Genomic DNA, 18,325 nt, shown 5'->3' with positions numbered 1-18,325 from the left:
AGGAAGGATCCAGTTGAGTATGAGAAGTTGATGAGAACCAAGGAATAATCAAGATAAGGATCTAGAGAGAGGGAATGGCCTCTGATACCCACATAGAAGGGGGCTGCTTTGGGATTGGAGAGAAAAACAGCATGGGAGAAAATGCTGTTCTAATAGGATAAATGCTGTATATTCAGCAGAGCCCTGGTGGCACAGTGGTTAAGAGCTCGGCTGCTAACCAAAAGGTTGGCAGTCCGAATCCACCAGCTGCTGCTTGGAAACCCTGTGGGGCAGTTCTACTCTGTCCTGTAGGGTTGCTGTGAGTCGGAATTGACTTGATGGCAATGGGTTTGGTTTGGTTTTGTATACTCAGTAAATTCACTGTGAACATTAAACCTGAGGGTTGAGCGTTTTACTCCATTTACAAGATGGCATTTGCATTTAATAGTTTTATCATTTTCTACCTCCAACTGCTTGATTGGCCCTGCCAGAAAAAATCTACTTTGTTTTCCTGACCAAAACAATAGATGCTGTAAATAATCTGGTTGTTTGAAATTTATGTTTATGTATGACATCTTTTCCTTCTGTGATTAAGGCACTTCATTTTTATTCCACTGTAGGGAGTTTTGTTGGAGATTGTATTTCCACTTCCCATGATTTTTCTTTTCTTATACTTTATAAATTATGACAGAATTCCACTACAGGGGGAAAACATAGTAGAACTCACTAACCAAATTCACCTAAATAGTAGTCTGGTGTCATGGCTAGAAAAAGCACAACTCCCTTTCCTTCAGAAGACTTTTATTTTATGTCAGAGTAGATTTTTGAAGAAATAATACTTTGCATGTGATACGAATTCAGGCGGTGCAAAAGGACGTAAAATCGAAAGTCTTCCACTCCTATTTCTTCAGTTACCCTCTTTCGTTCCCAAGACAGTGGGTGTTAACTGTTTGCTTACGTACCCTTCCAGAGATTCTGTGCATCTGTGAACAAACTCATATATAAATTTTGTCCTTTATTTGCCCAAATGGTATAATGTACCATAGTTTTTTAAAAATTTTATTATTTAATTGTATTTTTGATGAAAATATTCACAGCAAAACCTGCTCCTGTTCCAGTTTCTAGACATAAAGATGGGGAAATCGGTTACATTCTTTACATTGTGTCAGCATTCTCCTTATTTCTGGTCTAGTTGTTTCATTTCCATTTACTTAGTCTCCCTGCCCACCAACCTACTTGTCTAGGCTTTAAAATAGCTTGTTGACCCTTTGGTCTTATATAGGTTTAAAAAAAAAAAAAATTTAATGCAGTACTCAAGGGTGACAATCTGTATTTTATTCTTTGGGTTAAACTATTACTTAGTGTAAAGATGACTTCAGGGGATAGTTTCAGTTCAGGGTTTGAAGAACAACTCAGGGCCACGGTCTTGGGGACTCCTCTAGCCTCACTAGGTCCAGTTAAGTCTGGATTCTTTAAGAACTTGAAGTTTTGTTCCACGTTTTTCTCCTGTTTATCAGGATTCATCTGTTGTGTTCCTGATCTGAACATTCAGTAGTGGTAGCCAGGCACCGTCTGGTTCTTCTGGTTTCAAGTTAGAGGAGGCAGTGATTCATGTAGACAGTTATTCCTGTAGTCCAGTTCCTTCTCTGATTCTTGGGTTTCCTTCTTTCTCTTTTGTTCCCGATGAATAAAGACCAATAGTTGTATGTTAGATGGCCTCTCATAAGCTTTTAAGACCCCAGACACTACTCTCCATGTTCCGAGGTAGAACATAAACTTTGAAAACTATATTATGCCTGTTGACTGGATTGTCCCATGAGACCACAGACTTAAGCCCTCAAACCAAGAGAACTAATCCCATGAGATGATTGGTTATGTCTAATTAGTATCAGCATGTATACCCCCTGCCCCCTTTTTGGTTGTTGTTATTGTTGCAAAATCGTACACAACCTAGCATTTATAATGTACTGTTTTTTGTCCATTTAATAGTATGTATTGAAAATTATATCATATTATTATGTAAAGCGCTTTCTAATTCTTTATGGGCATATAGTTTTCCATTTTATGGACATACCAGGATGAACTAACTGGTGTCTTACTTATGGTTTATGACAGTCTTTTGTGATTGGTTTGGGCATATTTAAGTAGTTTTGACTGAAATTCTAGTTGCTTAATTTAGGCAACAGAAATTATTGTGACTCTCAACAGTTAAATTTAAGGAACTTGAAATAAAAGATAATTGCTTGATGTGTCATATCGAAAGCCATTGATATTTTCCTGTTTTCTTACAAGGATAAAGTCTAGATTTATTTGTGCTGCATACACAACTTATTTCCTAAAGAAACAAGATTTTTATGGTGATTTTAACAAATTTACTTTTTAGCCTGTTGTTGTATTCTATGCTTTGAAAGCATCCAGTGCTTTCTGCTTTCAGAAATTAATTTGAGACTTCTCAATGCCTGTGCCGTAGGACTGAAATTAATTTCCTTTGAGTATATTTCTTAGATATTTCAACTTTTTAAGAAAAATCTTTATTCCAGAATATGTAACTTGATTCCCTACAGAAGGATCACCTCTCATTTTATTCGTTTGGAAATCTTGGGTTTAGTCTTTATACGTGGGAGTGTTTTATGTCACTACTTAAATACTAATATTTTGTTTTCTGTTTATATTGCCAGCGGGCTTCATTTATGACACTGGCAGTTTGTTGGTTTAACTCTTACTCCCTCTGTTGGCTTTCAGAGGTGTTGCATTAGCTTGGGAATGGCATTAGGAATAACATTATGCTTATTTTCATTTAACTAAAAAAATTAGTAATGATGTAAATGTGCTAATAAAGTAGGCTACACATGGAATCATTTTATAGTTAAGTGTTTTCAGTGACCATCAATGTTCTGCTTTTTATGAGCATGATAAGGAAACTATCAGAATGCCTGTTTTATCAGCAGCTAAAAACAGGCCATGACAGACATATTCAGGTATATAGAATATTTGTGTTCATGAAAATTAAAAAGTAGGCCTGGCATGTTAGAGCAATTAAAAGTTTTTTCAGATAATCTTTTAGTTGGCCATTTATCATAAGTTGAACTATTGTGGTAACATGATGGAGTGAAGTGATAGAGCTGTCTTAGTTCACCTGACTCAGTGTATCATCTAGCTTAATGTTTGTGTCTGTCTGTGGCCTTTGGGGCATCATGATAGCTGCCTTCTTTAACATCACATGTACAGGGCAAAGTATTTTTTTTGCTTTGCTCATTTCTTAGCATCTTCTTAGAGAAACCACCAGCCAGTGAAGCTTGCGCTAAATAGGTAACAACTCTCGTGATTACGGATTATGTCCCATTCCTCCTTGATGAAGTAGAGTTGTGTCTCACACACCCAAGATGGGATGGTGGCAAGGTGGATAGTTTAGGTTCCAAAGTCAGCATATAAGGTGGGAAATGTGTGTAAGGAGTTTTCTCTTGAATCCTTGAAGTCATTCATAGAGTAGCGTATGCTAGATTTTCTGGGTTCATAAAGTAGTTGTGTTTAGTGGCTATTGTTTATGAAAGAAAACATTTTAATTCTAGACTTACATTAAGCATAATGAGAAGTATATGGGAACTAAGAACTGAGGGAACAGTAAATTCAGCCTCCCACCTCATTGCCTCTCTAGAGCAACTCCTATTGAGGGGAATGGCAGACAGATTTGAATGCATATACAGGTGGTCGCTGACTTACGAAGGGATTGTGTTCTGATGACTCTGTTGTAAGTCAGTTCTAACGTAAGTCAAATACCTCATTTTTTTTTTTAGTTTTCATTATTATCAGTATCTTTATAAATTTGATCTCTATTTGTCTTTGGGAGTTGGAAACATTGCATATAAGCTTACAGATAGATATATTTTAATACTGTATTAGTACATATTAACGATAAGATATACATTCCTCCCCCACCAAACAAACAGTTGTTAGTGTGGTTCATTGTAACTCGAATACATCGTAAGTTGGGGACTACCTGTAATTATTTTGCTTGCTTGCTCATTTGCCAAATGCATGTAGTTGAAGTTTTTTTAAATCATAAAAACATCACTGTGACCCCCCCACCCCACCTCCTTTCTTTGAAGATTTCAGGGTAAAAGTAGTCATTCCAGTTAACTAATTGTTTTCTAGGCTAGTTTTTTTTTTTTTTAAAGCATTCTGTTTTTATTCATATTAAAGTCAAAACATGTATTTTAACTATATTAGTGTTTTGAGGATTCCTTTCTTGAACACTTCAAATAAAGTTTTAAAGTTGAAGATCCTTATTTAGTTACTTGCCTTCCAGGTTCAGTTGTTATTATTATGAGTTGCCATCAAGTCAATTCCAACTCATGGTGACCCACGTGTGACAGAGTAGAACTGATCTTTAGGGTTTTCTTGGCTGTAATTTTTACAGAAGCAGATTGCCAGGCCTTTTCAGCAGTACCCCTGGGTGGGTTTGAACTGCCAGCCTTTAGGTTAGCAGTTGAGCGTAAACTATTTGTACCACCTAGCAGTTGGAATCGACTGGATGGCAACAGGATTGATTTTTTTGGTTTTTGGGGACCTTAGTAGGTCAGTGATTCATGTTATGTCATTTTTAGTAGCTATATATGCTAGGATTTTAATGGTAGTAATACTAAGTCTTTTGAATTTGACTGATGATCAAGCAGTTAACAGATACATATATTTTAAAGGCTTGTATAATGGTAGCTTTTGCCAGCCTACTGAGGAAGATAGGCATGTTGTGTTGATTAAATAATCTGCCATTTCTGTTTATTGATTTTGTGTGTTTTTGTACAGGTTGGTTTCCTGTTGCATCTTTAATAGTTTCCTAGACTCTGCTCCATGATTTAACTCACTTCTGAAATGAAGATGGAGGAGGCAGTGGGAAAAGTCGAAGAACTCATTGAGTCTGAAGTCCCACCAAAAACATCTGTACAAGAGACAGCCAAGGAGGAAGATGGATCTGTAGAACTGGAACCTCAAGTTCAGAAAGACGGTGTTGCAGATTCTACAGTTCTTTCTTCAATGCCTTGCTTATTGATGGAACTGAGAAGGGACTCTTCTGAGTCTCAGTTAGCGTCCACAGAGAGTGACAAACCGACAACTGGCCGAGTTTATGAGAGTGACTCCTCTAACCACTGCATGCTTTCCCCTTCCTCTAGTGGTCACCTTGCTGATTCAGATACATTATCTTCTGCAGAAGAGAATGAACCCTCCCAGGCAGAAACAGCAGTAGAAGGAGACCCTTCTGGAGTGTCTGGTGCCACAGTTGGACGCAAGTCCAGGCGGTCCCGATCTGAAAGTGAAACATCCACTATGGCTGCCAAGAAGAACCGGCAATCCAGTGATAAACAGAATGGCCGAGTCGCCAAGGTTAAAGGTCATCGGAGCCAAAAGCACAAGGAAAGAATCAGGCTACTGAGGCAGAAACGAGAGGCTGCTGCACGGAAGAAATACAACCTGCTGCAGGACAGTAGTACCAGTGATAGTGACCTGACTTGTGACTCGAGCACGAGCTCGTCGGATGATGATGAAGAGGTTTCAGGGAGCAGCAAGACAATCACTGCAGAGATACCAGGTAGAGGATGTTTTTTAAACTGACTGTACAGCACCTGATGGCATTTCTCAGCTGTCAGGCTCAGTTAGATGAGTGACACTTGAGAAAATCCAGGAGACCTGCAGCTCTGTGTAAATTTGAAGACTGCAGTCTGCTAACAAGACATGACCAATTTAAAAAACCTATTCTGAGGTTTCCAGTGCACTTTAGCACATCAGCAAAAAATACCTAGATGGTTAATGATAGGGACAGGATTATTTTTAAGTAATGGAATTTCTCACAATTCATTCTCTGTAACACATTACTTAAACTCCCATCATTGCCTTTTTAGCTCTGCTTAGATTTAATACTCAATGTTCTGCGTTATTACTAAGTATGTTCTCAGGAATAGGCACATTCCTTTATTATATAGCCACTGCACTCAAGCTTACGGTGTCAGAAATAACATGTTCTGTCTTTCGTTAAAATTTTCTAATAACTCTGTTCCTCCTACAACAGTACTTTGTGTTTTATTTTTCTAATTCAGTGCATGATAAGCTAGTTATCCTTGTTGCACATTTTTCTATGCTGTGTTGTCACTTGCATTGAAAGGAATGTTTTTGCAAAATTTTACTCTTAATCCACCCCCAAGCTATACAAATTTTGTTAGAAATCTGCTGGTTCCAGCTCTCATTGGTATAACAGTCTGTAGTTTATTAAATGTTAGAAGTATCTGCGTCCACTGTATTACCAGGTCTGGTACTATGTACTACAAAGGCAGTCTTAAGATTTCCTAGTGGAAAGGTGAAGTCTGAACAGTTCTTAAGTGCTGAATTCTTATTATTGAAGAAATTCATAATATGATTGGTAACATTCTGTAAACTGTGGAATTTAATAGCTTGTCAGCATTGTTTATTGCTACATTAAGGAGGGGGAAGTTTTGGTTTTCCAAAGTTTTATGGGTAACTATCTTTTTTCTTCCTAGTTTTCTGAAAGATTTCTGTTTCTACATGTGAAGGCAGCATATTGCTGATATACAAAGAATACTTCGAGAAAAATCATATTGGTTAATTAAACTTATAGATAAAAAAACTTATATAAGCTTAGTAATAAGAATGATTGGTTGTAAAGCACTTTATAGGTGTTCAACTTATAATAAAAGAGTCATCCATATAGTGTATTAAATATGCTTTTTTAATAGTCTTTAGAAATGCTTTTTACTGCTTACTATCTTTTGAATTTCTTTGGTGTAGCTCACCTTTGATATGTCCTTGTATTAAAATTACTAGGAAGAGGATTTAAATGAAGCTCATCAGCTGCATGAGAGAAGCAGACTTTGGGGTTGTTCTTAGGCAGGTTCTAGGTATATTTCAGTTTTACATTTAATAATATTTTAAAGAAAGCCTTATTAACATCTGTAAAATTGTTCATACATTGTTATGTCCTGTTCTAATCTTTTAATCAAGACAGTGATGGATCTCTGATTCAGTGCTTACTTACACTTACTAAGCAGGTGTTTACATAACCATCACAATACGTTTTCTTTTTAAAGAAAGGGAGAAGAAGGTGGGTTAATAAGATTCTCTTTGAAGATGGAACCCTACTGTAGAGGTGGCATGAGATAAGACTTCATGAACGCTCTCCCTGTTTGGGTTACATAGGTTATGTGTGCTTTGTTCATATTTTATTAACCTCTTCACTAACTGAAACCTTGACCATTGTTTAAAACTTGCAAAACACCAATGGTCTGTTTCTTTTCACTTCTGAATTGTACACTAATCAAAACATCAAAGTAAATCATCTGAATCTTCAATTTAGTTTCTGTTGTTCACAATAGAAATTTAGTAAGCTTTTGAAAATATGTAGACTTTCCTAAGGTAATCATGGAGAATCAAATGGTAGGTAAGGTGCAGGGCCACTGTATGTGGTTGCCTAGGCTGTGCACTGCACAGTTTCAGGAGGTGCCATTCACATAAGACAAGATATGAATGGGGTCCTTCCTGGAATTACATAAAGCAGTGACGATGGAACAACCTAGAATTTAAATATTAGTAAGTCCATTTCAGGTCTTAGCCATGCTTTCTTAACTACCAGACCCAGGATCACATGGGTCTTTATTATTGGTCAGTGCAAACAAACTGTCTGTCCGTATTGTTATCTCTGAAAAAAATATGAATTGTGCATTTTTAATTTAAAAATTATGTATACCTCAGTTTGCTGAGTCACATTATAACTTTGGGGAGGGAGACACACTCAAACTTACAGCAATGGCAGTTGTTGAAAAGTTGTATAAATTGTAAAGATAAGATAAATTATGAACGGACTTGAGTGCAACAACATGGACATTAGGGTAGCACTTCAGCAGATGTGCTAACAGAGAATCTCTTGGGTGTCAAATTCTAATCCAGCTGTTTACGCAGGATGGAAACCAAGAGGAAAAGTAAAAACTGAGATTCTTGCTGTGCACTTGCATCAAGGTACAACTTGATTTAGTAATGTAAATTTAGTAATTCAGAAAATGCTTAACTTACAAGTTTTTGTTTGGCAGCAACTTAATAGTTGAAGGAATTAAAGTTTCTCTTATATCAAATAATTTAAACTTAATGCATTTTCCTTTAAAGAGTGCAAATAATTAATGATACAGACTTACAGTGCATGGTCATGCTTGATTGAGTTTGATATCTGGGTGACAGATGTTTATGAAGATAAATATTTTTTCTCTTTAGTTAGCAGTTACGGATAGGCAGCTTAGTATCAGTGCTAGTTATTCTCTCCACTTGAAGTTTTTGAAAATATATTGGTGTTTTAAGAATCTGTTTGGAAGTATCAGCATAATTCTAGCAGTTCTTTCATTTAGGGGACTTAGAGATGAGCAAAAATAGAGAATTCTGTAGTGAATGTTAATGTAAAATATTATGTGGTGGTTATCTTGATTATTGAAGGCTTTTATCAACTGTATGATTTATCTTTAGAAATTATCTTTTTGTGCTATTTCACTGAAGTTTTATGATTAGAGCCTTACTTCTCATGGGGGGCCGGTTTCTCTGTAAAATCGCTTTTGGTTGAGACTAGATCTGTAAACTCTGCTCTTGGAGGGATTTTGCTTTTAGTTACTATGAATAATTGACATCAGACTTAATTAAATAAATTAATTCTCTGAACAGACTAACTTAGGTGTACCAGTGTACCTGGGCAGAGGGGAGAAGTTTTTCCAGTAATTGTTGTTTTTCAGAAATATTCAAAAATATACCTCAGGACAGCTTCATCTTGTCTTGGCTATAATGGCCTGCATTTGTGTGGTTTTAGAAAGCCCACCATTTAAAGGCCTACTCAGGCTGAGGTTTCAAAAGTAATACCTCCCTTGATAGGCAAGGTCAGTTGTCTTGGCTGGTTTGTATTTAGAAGATCTGATTGGTCTGTTTTGGAGAATGTCAGGGAGGCTGTTGAAAACAGCTGTCTAGGATCACCTGAATTCTCAACCCATGTGGTCAGACCAGACCAGCTCAGACCCAGTAATGCTAGGATCTTTCATCGATTACTCACCAGGCATATTTTTGCACTGAAATGCATCCGACAGGTTGTTTCCTTACCTCGCAGTTTTTCTGAGGTAGAGGCTATTATGCTTGATCAGTTAACTCTTGCTTGGAAATTGAAAAATAAAAGAAGCTGTTTTTAAGTAGTAAATCCTTTGTAGAAATTTTGGAAAATAGGAAAATGTGAAGTAGAAGATTAAAATCACCCATAGTCCTGCTTTTTTTTTTACATTTGAATATGTTGCCTTCCATTATATACAACAAAATGTTGTATTACGCATACTGTTTATTTTACCCTTTCCCTCTTAACATCGCATTTTGAACATTTGAACCAAAATGCTCAGTTTTTTCCCACAAATGTATAGATTCTGAATAATTTAGCTAACTACAAAATAGCTTCCCTAATATCGATCCTTTGGGTAGTTTTTAGTTTTTGCTATTATGAGTTAGGGTATGAATGTGTAAGGCTGTTGACACTGACAAAAACTGCATTTTAAAAATATGTTTATTTCATCCAGGAACTTGGAGTGTTCATTGCATTACATTCTTGCCATTGAGTATTTATTTTTTAAAAGAATTTTGGCTGACTTGATGGAAGAATTGTATCTTAGTGTTAATTTGCATTCTTTGATCATTAGTGAAGTTGAAAAATCATGTTTGGCCATTTATATGTTTTCATTTTTTGTAAAAAGTCCCTTCATGTTCTTTGCACATTTTCCTGCTGGCATATTTGTTTTTCCTATTGATTTGTGAGAGTCCTTTACCTTTCTAAAGATTTAATTACTTAGAAATTTTTAATATTAATTTAAGCAGTGGGGACTCATGATAAAACACCCCAAAACCACATAGGGAATCCCATGAAGCACAGTGGTTGACATTTTTGCTAGATTGAGTATGATGGGCTTTCTCAGTGGCTGAAAGTTCCACGTGCCCATTTTAAGCCTTTTGTAATAGGCTGTATTTTGGCTGCTGATTAGACTTGCTAAATACATTGGTAGCAAAGCACTGAGACTTGGAGGGGTCAGTTGAGAACTGCATTTATTTTCAGTTTTATAAATGCAAAGCATGCTAATAGGCATCAAGTTCTAAACAGTGGAATTTAGTTTTTCGAGATTTTACTAGTTATAAACCACGGGACACAATTCTGTATTAACAGGCATAAGTACTTTTTTCTTTTATACCCCATTTAAGTGATTATTTTAAAAGTATGCGTTGTTTAAATATGGTTTTTATATGTTTTATAATGTCTGGATAATGTTACCTTAGATATTCAAGCTGGAGAGTATCCTTTGGCAATCCCTAGTATTAAAGCACCAAGGTAGTATTTTTGCCCCCTTTTTTCTAATTTATTTCCTAAAGTGAGTGCCTATCTTAACTACTTTGTATATGCAAAAGCATAGGCTTTGTTTTTGATGTGTCTTTTTCTCAAAATAGGGTATATCTTAGTGTTAACAAAAAGATGTATGTATATTCAAGGTGCAAATATGACCACTATTTTAAGGCCTCAAAACATCTTGCTTATGTGTTTATTACTGGTAATCATCTTTATGAGGCTGCTTCTTACCTCACTCCCCCCAGCTTAAGTGTTCTCATACTATTTTCTGAATTCAGCTTTAAAATAACCATTTTTCAGTATTGGCTGAGAAAGAATCAACAACAGAATCTGAAGCAGATCAATCAAAATACCAATCTGATTTCCTGTCTAACGCTTGAGTGTACCCAGCACTTATAATGGGGATAAACTGCTTAAAGACAGTTTGATGCTCCTTGAATTCCATTTAGCCTGTTTTTACATACATGAGATATATTTCACTTTGGGAAAAGGTGTGTCCCTTAAACTATGAATAACTGAATTTATCTATTTTATCCCTTATCCCAAGAATTTCTTTTAGGAAGTTTACAAATCAACAAGACTTTTTTTTTTTTTTTTTTTTAAAGTTAAGAAATCATCCGGGATGGAGTAATCAGGGAAAAAGGAATAAGACGAAGTCAGAGGGAAGGTTGGTAACAATGGTTTTAAAAATTCTTTTTGCTAGGGAGAATTGAGATACAAATTTGTCCTATAGCTGCTTAGGCATTGAAAAGAAGTGATAGGACTGATTAGACATTTCTCATTGTTTAGGAGAAACACTGCTATTCTTGATACTGAGACCTGGGAAATTTTTCTTCTGTCTTCATACTAAGCCACTATGTGATAAAGCAAACCATGTTTTCAGAAATGCACTGGAATAAATAGAATAGAGCATTTCATAGGACTGTTCTTCATAAGACTTCTTGATGTGAGTAGATGGTATAAGTCCAGGATTGATTGATTCTATCAGTCATTTATTCAGCGAACATTTGAATACCTACTATGTGTCATTGGGAACACAGCAGTGAATGAAAAGTCCCTGCCCTCATGGGACTTAGCCTTCTTTGAGGAGACAGATAGTAATGAATTCATCATATGCTATCAGGTAGGAACGATATATGAATAACAATAAAGTAGGATGTAAGAGATCAAGATTGACTAGGAATGGGGTAGAAAAACTATTTTAGACTGAGTAATCAAGAGTATTTTTGAGGCGGTAACATTTCCAAGTCAAAGTAATTAAAGTACTCAAGGATATGGTGGTTGTCAGCTAAGGCGGCACATTAACCATCGGCCACCCCCTCACCCCCCAAACTTTGAAAACAAAACAAGGAGACGCCTTGGAGCCACTGTAGGCATCATTCTTGCAGGAGGGGCCTGGGTTCTGGTATTTGTTAAACCATCCCAGGTAGTTCTTAATGTTCAGCAGAGTGATTACAGATTAAGTCATCTGTACAATAACAGCATACATGCTCCCAGGCAGGTATTTTGAAGCTATGAAAAATGACAGTGTTATGTTAGTTATTTCATTATTTTTCTTGTAATTTTGGTTAATGAACTGAAAGACTGCTTACCAATGCTGTACCTTTCTGGCTGTTTTTGGCAATGTTTATGCCATTTTCCTGAATAAGCATGTCTTAATAAAAATACAGTTTTCTGAGTTAATGATATTTTATCAGATGGCCTCAGTGTCTTTAAAACTGGCTTCAGTCGTGCTGGGGGATCTGAAAGAGCGCCCAGGGAAATTCCAGGATTACTTGACAGGGGTGCTGTGTGTGATAGGAACTGCATAGGCAGTGTCCTAGAAGAGGCCATGAGCTGTTTTTCTGAGATGCAGAGGCAGACAGAAGAGAACTTCCTGCGTGTGGTGGAAAAACTAACTCACCTTGATACTGGCAAAGAGAACAAGCAGCTTCTAGAACCCAGGGAACCTAAAATGCAAGTAGTTGGCCAAAGAAATTTTCCCCACCACCCGGTCAAGTGCTTACATGCAGATGCCTGATTCCCAAGTACTGCCACTCCAGCCCTTCAGTTCTCATGTGACTTGTTGACATGTTGACAGTACATTAAAATTCCCAAAGATTTGTGAATAACAGTTTTCCAGCTAACTTTGCCGAAAATGGGAATGTCACAGAGCAACCTTTGAATCTATCACAAAATTAATGTGTTAACAGCTCTGTTTTTTTTGGATTGTGTAAGAAAGAATATGCTTTTGCCCAGTGTAAGTTTCTTTTGATGATGATTTAAAAACTACAATAGTAAACAGTTTTTTTAAAAAAATTAGGTATTCAAAAAGCAGCAGAGTTTGGTAAATTTTAGCTTGAGTTTTTGTTATGTACTGTTGGAACATAGAACCATAATTATACGATAATAGGAGTGATCCTCATCTTTATGCTTTTTTAATAACAAAAATATAAAATATATATAAAGTAGGAATATTAGTGAACCCAAATAGATAGTTAATCCCTTCAGAATCTTTTAGCATTTATTCTCGAAAAACTGTTGATTCCCTTCTGATTCCAGTTTGGGGGCTCACATAATTAACCCCACTCTGAAGATCAGGAATGAATGTACTGCATGAATATATTTGTATCATTCTTCCATATGGCATTTAATCAGCTAATTTGTTACTAGTCTTTAATGAATTATAATATGGAATAGCATTTTATGCAGGAAGAATGCATTGATTTTTTGAGCAAATATTTACTCTTACCTTCTATGCAGGATACTATAGGGAAAGCAGATTAAGTAGGAGTTTTGTTTCATACATGAGAAAAATAGTAATTTTCAATGTTACATAGCCGAATTTTTCTCTTGAGCTGTAAGTTAAAGCTCAATACCTGATAAGATACCCTGGCAGACGTCATCCAGTGGAACTGTCTGGTACCCTTATGTAAAGGATACCTCTTGAGGGTACAGATGAAATGGTCTCTCATGGGTACGTATTGAATGGGTTTGTGAATTATAGTAACTAAGCTTGTTAACTAATGTAATACCAATTTGAATGTTGTTTTTAATCCCTGAACTAGTGAAACCTGTGAGAGACGGAACTTGACGGGACTGCCTTGTTTTTCTGGGTCTTGCAAGTTTTCCACCTTTGACAGGGTTCAGTCTTACTACTTTTCTGTCGCTTATTTTAGTGGAAAATATTTGAGTTTTCCTTCTCTGACAGGTTTCCGCCTTACACAGCTTTGGCTTTTGCAGGTTTTACTATAAATAGCCCTCTGGCATGTTGAAGATCCCATGCAGTGTGTCAAAGGGAAGAAAATATCACAGGATTGGAATTCTTGCAACATGATGTTTTTATGTTCGGCCTAGGATTGGGGAATACTGGTATTTTATTTTTTCAGATTTGGTGGGAATATTGTGAGAAGTAGCTAAATTAGGATGAAAATCTTTGATAGGAATATATAACTTCGTGTTTAACACTAACTTATTTTTACTGCACTTTCTACTGGATTTACATTAAAAAAAACTTAGTATTTCCCTTCAAATTTATAACCTAGTAACTTACCAATATGAAGAGTGATGCTTATTTTAATATTTGATGAAGTTGCAACTTTGGAAAAAATCCAGTTGTGTTTTGTAAGAGGAAGGATGGGTGGTGTATTTGAAGTTTCATATATAAACCGTCAAGATCTTTAACTTATTTCAATATTTGTCAGTAATTTTACTCAGAAAAATTGTCCCCACTTTTTCTACTCAATTCTATACTCAAATATTTATAACTTGTAAATTAACTGTAATAGACTGAGACAATTTCTTTTTTCCTTTTCTAGTTTTGAACTGAAAAATAACTGATCTGGTTCTTTATTTTCAGGACTCAATGTATGTGAATTGGGAGTTAACTTTGAGGAAGGCTTGTTAATGTGTTCCGTTCTCATTTAACAATATATGTATGAATTGATGAAAAAGACTGCTAGTCTCTTTTATTGTGTAATGACCATCAGTTTCCTGAACTTAATATTTGACAAATAGTGGTAAGGTTTGAACATCAAACAATGTCATTGTATTTCTTAACACGTTAAGCCCTTATATAACTTTAGTATGAGTTTCCACCATAAAGTATATGAGTTTTTTATAACTGATGGATTTTTTGCTGAAGATAATGCAACATATGTAAGCTACTTCAGTATTTTTTTTAAATTTAAGTTTTACGTCAGTAAGAAGAGCATATTGGTTTTGGATTTCGATGACAGGATTTTAACTAATCTGCTATCTTTACTTGAAGTTGAAATGTTTTCAGGGAAGTTTGCGCTGTCTTCAGCTTCTTCCTGGGATTATGGATTTTACTAAACATGAACTTTAGACTTAAAAAATATTAATTTAATTTCAGCATGTTAATGTGATTATTTTTCTGTGCATGTATGAACTACTTCAAGCACTAAACAAGTTTCTTTTTTATTTCATGATTTGATATTTGATATATTAAGCATGCCCCAAAATACTTTTTATTTTTAAAATAAAAGACATGAGTTTGTCTTTTAAGAATAACATATAGACAAATGATTGCTAGTATTGTACTGACTAGATGTATTCTAGTTTTTGTTGTTATTGGATCATTGGGCAATAAATCTGTGGATTTTTTTTCTTTGCCTTTAAGAAAAAAATAAATTTTAATGGAATTATCAGGCATAGGCTTCGGTAATTGATATTTAAGGTATAAATAACATTTTGAATATTTGAAAAGTGTTAAACATGAATAATGTTGAGAAGCCTTTTCTACAAAATCTTTGATAAAGATATGAAAAGAGAGGTTTTGGTAGAAAGAAAAGAACCACCAGAATACATTGATTTAATTCATAGAACATACACCAAAGTATTAAGATTTATTCTAAAGCAAAGTTTGAATTTCTGTGGTTTGGAGACTTTAATCTTAAGAATAATTTTGTAGCAGAAATATATAGACAAAAAAATTCTTATCCTGATTTTCAGTTTTGCACAGCACTTTGAAAAAATGTGTTGCTGTCTTAAGGAGTATTGTTCTGAAAAACAATAGATTTTTATGTGAGTTGTGCTTTAAAATAACATACAGAAAAATGATTGCATAATTTAAAATCATCTTTCAAATAATTTTTTTGTATTGTGGATATTTAAAACGTATTAGGTATTTGAAGTAGTTTTAATATTTTTTTATGGCTACTTTGACTCCTCTTTCACTGAAGCATATTATGTATTCCTAAGATTACAAGTACTGATACTAATAAATGGGAATTACTTTTGGATTACGTGGTGGCATTTTTAATAGTATTGTATTGTATGAGTGCCTAGTGGTCTTTCCTTAATTTCCCTTGATTTTCTTAGAATCTTAAGAAGGATAAGGAATGTATCCTCTTTGGATTTTTTTTTTTCTTTTGGTAGCGCTAAGGCTGCCAAGAAACATGTTTCAACCTACAACATTAATGCAGACATCGTTGAAATGCTTTTTATTTAAGAATAAAATCCCATATCTGGACTACTCCATCTCTTTAATATGTGCATATGGGATTTGCCTGTGTCAGATCTATCAGAATCTTATCATTTAGTAGCTTGTTTTCATGGGATCGAGAGCATTAAAAGACTAAGCTACAAACTTAAAAGAAAGTTACTTTATTTAAATTTTTTTTCTGTGCATTGTAGAAAACTTGAGAGATGTTAGGGAACAAATTCAGTCAGAACTCTGTTACTGGCTATTAAATATGTTGATATTTTCTTGTAGTATTTGGCATCTAAAAGGGGCATTATCCTTCGCTAAGAGTGAATGTGTTCTCTGATATTCTATCTACAGACTGCTTTCTGCCTAGTTTTTACTAGTTCAGTGTTCTAAAACTACTTCTGGAACATTAGATACCTAATCATCTTAAGAGGCTGTAACTAGCAGATCAGAGTGATCTGGTTCTTTGAGCCACTTATGAGACAATAATAATTCTCTTAATCATGACGCATACTTTATATGCACTATTAAAATAAAGTGCAACTTTAAAAGCTTAAGTAAAATTTTAATTTAGAACATAACACAATGAAATTAAAATTTTAAGATTTAGTATTTTGCATAAAGTTTTTTTTAAATTTAGAAGTCTAGAATAAAGGATTTTATCATTTTGGGGCTCCAAGAGAAAAGCTTACCTATTTTTTTTGCTCTATTATCAAGTCAGAGGAATGAGCCTAGTCTCAGGAAATTGTATGTGTATGTGTGTGCACATGCATTCCCAGCTTCAGAGTTCTGAAATTAATTAATTCTGAATTTTATTAATGTTACATTGACAGGTTCCTAGACACATAACTATGCAGTAGTCTACAAGAAGTCTAATGAATTCAGGTCATTCATATAATAACCATTCATTGCTTTCTAAGTATATGTAAGAAAAAAATCACATATAAACCTAGTAAAGGTGATTCGAGTGGGAAAATAGTTTAAAAATTGTTTATTTTTAGAAAATGAAGTTTATTTAATATAAAACCCATTGCCGTAGAGGACTTGATTTCGACTTGTAGCGACCCTGTGTTATTGAAGACACGATTTGCAAAATGGGTAACATTTCAACTAGGGAGTCAGAAATGTTCCAAAGATGAGACAACATCCGTAGATTCTTATACCCCATCTTGTTGGCATTGCCATGGAAGTGGGGCTAGAACAGTGTTTTCATATTAACTCTTTACCCTAAAACACAGCTTCCAGTTCGCCCCTGGAGTTTCTGTTTCTCAATACTGACTGCACATAGATAATTCTGCAAAAGAGCATAATGCCTAAGTCGAAACAATCTTTACTAAGCTACTTACTAGGCTATTGTTTGACCCAAAGGTGACTTTAGGAAACCAGTTTTCTCAAGGCTCAAGGTTCAGAAGAAGATCTCAGGGCAATGGCCTGGATGGGTTACCCCAACTCCATGGATCCCAGAAATCTGAATTCTAAATTAAAACTGTGTCTCAACACTGATTGCCCTCAAAGTCATAAATTCCCAACTGGTTATCAGTCTGAGAATCCAGAATGCCGAACGGTTTTTTGATCAAATCATTTACCCCAGTAGTTTCTCAATCCTGGCTGTGCATTGGAGCCATGGGGTGTTTTTGTTTGTTTATTTTCTAAATTTTATTTCTTTTGTTGTTGTTGTGAATATGCACAGCAAAACATACACCAATTCAACAGTTGCTACATTTGCAAATTAGTGACATTGATTACATTCTTTGAGTTGTGTAACCATTCTCACCCTCCTTTTTCTGAGTTGTTCATCCCTCACTAACACAAATTCACTGACCCCTAATTTTCCTATCTGTCGAGTTACTGTTGTCAATTTGATCCCATAGAGATAGTTCTTAGAAAAGTATAATGTTCAAGGCAGACCTTCTTTTAACTAGTTAAGCTAAACTGTTGTTCAGTTTTAAGATGACTTCAGGGGATATTTTTGGTTTAAGTTTTAAAGAGTCTCTCAGGGCAGTAGTTTTCAGGGGTTCATCTACCCTCCATGGCTCCAGAAAGTCTAGAGTCCATGAGAATTTGAAATTCTGTTCTGTATTTTCCCCCTTTTGATTAGGATTCTTCTCTAGAATCTTTGATCAAAATGTTCAGTAATGGTAGCTGAATACCATCCAGTTATTCTGATCTCATGGCAAACGAAGCAGTTGTTTATGGAGGCAGTTAGCCACATATTCCATTTTCTCCTCCTATTCCTGACTCTCCTTCTCTGTTGCTACAAGTGAATAGAGACCAATTGTTGTGCCTTGGATGGCTGCTTACAACCTTTCAAGATCCCAGGCACTATGCAATGATCTACGAGATAGAACAGAAGCACTAAACACGTTACTAGGCCAGTTAACTGGGATGTCCCATGAAACCATGACCCTATACCTCCAAACCAAGGAACCAAATCCCATGAGCTGTTTGGTTGTATATAATCAGCCTCAGCAGCTATTCTTTTTTTTTTTTTTGTCATTGTTGTAAAT

At 35.3% G+C, this 18,325-nt stretch overlaps 1 protein-coding gene across 4 annotated transcripts in view; it reads left to right on the top strand.

Moving 5' to 3' along the window:
- The window catches only part of ARK2N (arkadia (RNF111) N-terminal like PKA signaling regulator 2N), a 119,956-nt gene that overhangs the window by 55,758 nt on the left and 45,873 nt on the right, over positions 1-18,325 (top strand). For 3 of the 4 annotated variants that reach the window (XM_004380886.2, XM_023735379.1, XM_023735380.1), the window contains exon 2: positions 4,783-5,563. In XM_004380886.2, the coding sequence (XP_004380943.1) occupies positions 4,849-5,563 (715 nt within the window). In that variant the 5' untranslated portion in view covers positions 4,783-4,848. Of the gene's footprint in view, positions 1-4,493; positions 5,564-18,325 lie in introns of those variants that run through there. The other variant, XM_004380885.2, reaches the window with a different exon arrangement.

The sequence above is a fragment of the Trichechus manatus genome, unplaced genomic scaffold (genome assembly GCF_000243295.1).
Source record: "Trichechus manatus latirostris isolate Lorelei unplaced genomic scaffold, TriManLat1.0 scaffold00078, whole genome shotgun sequence".
NCBI lineage: Eukaryota > Metazoa > Chordata > Mammalia > Sirenia > Trichechidae > Trichechus > Trichechus manatus.
The sequence above is the reverse complement of the archived record's forward strand: the minus strand, read 5'-3'. Positions and strand labels throughout refer to the sequence as shown.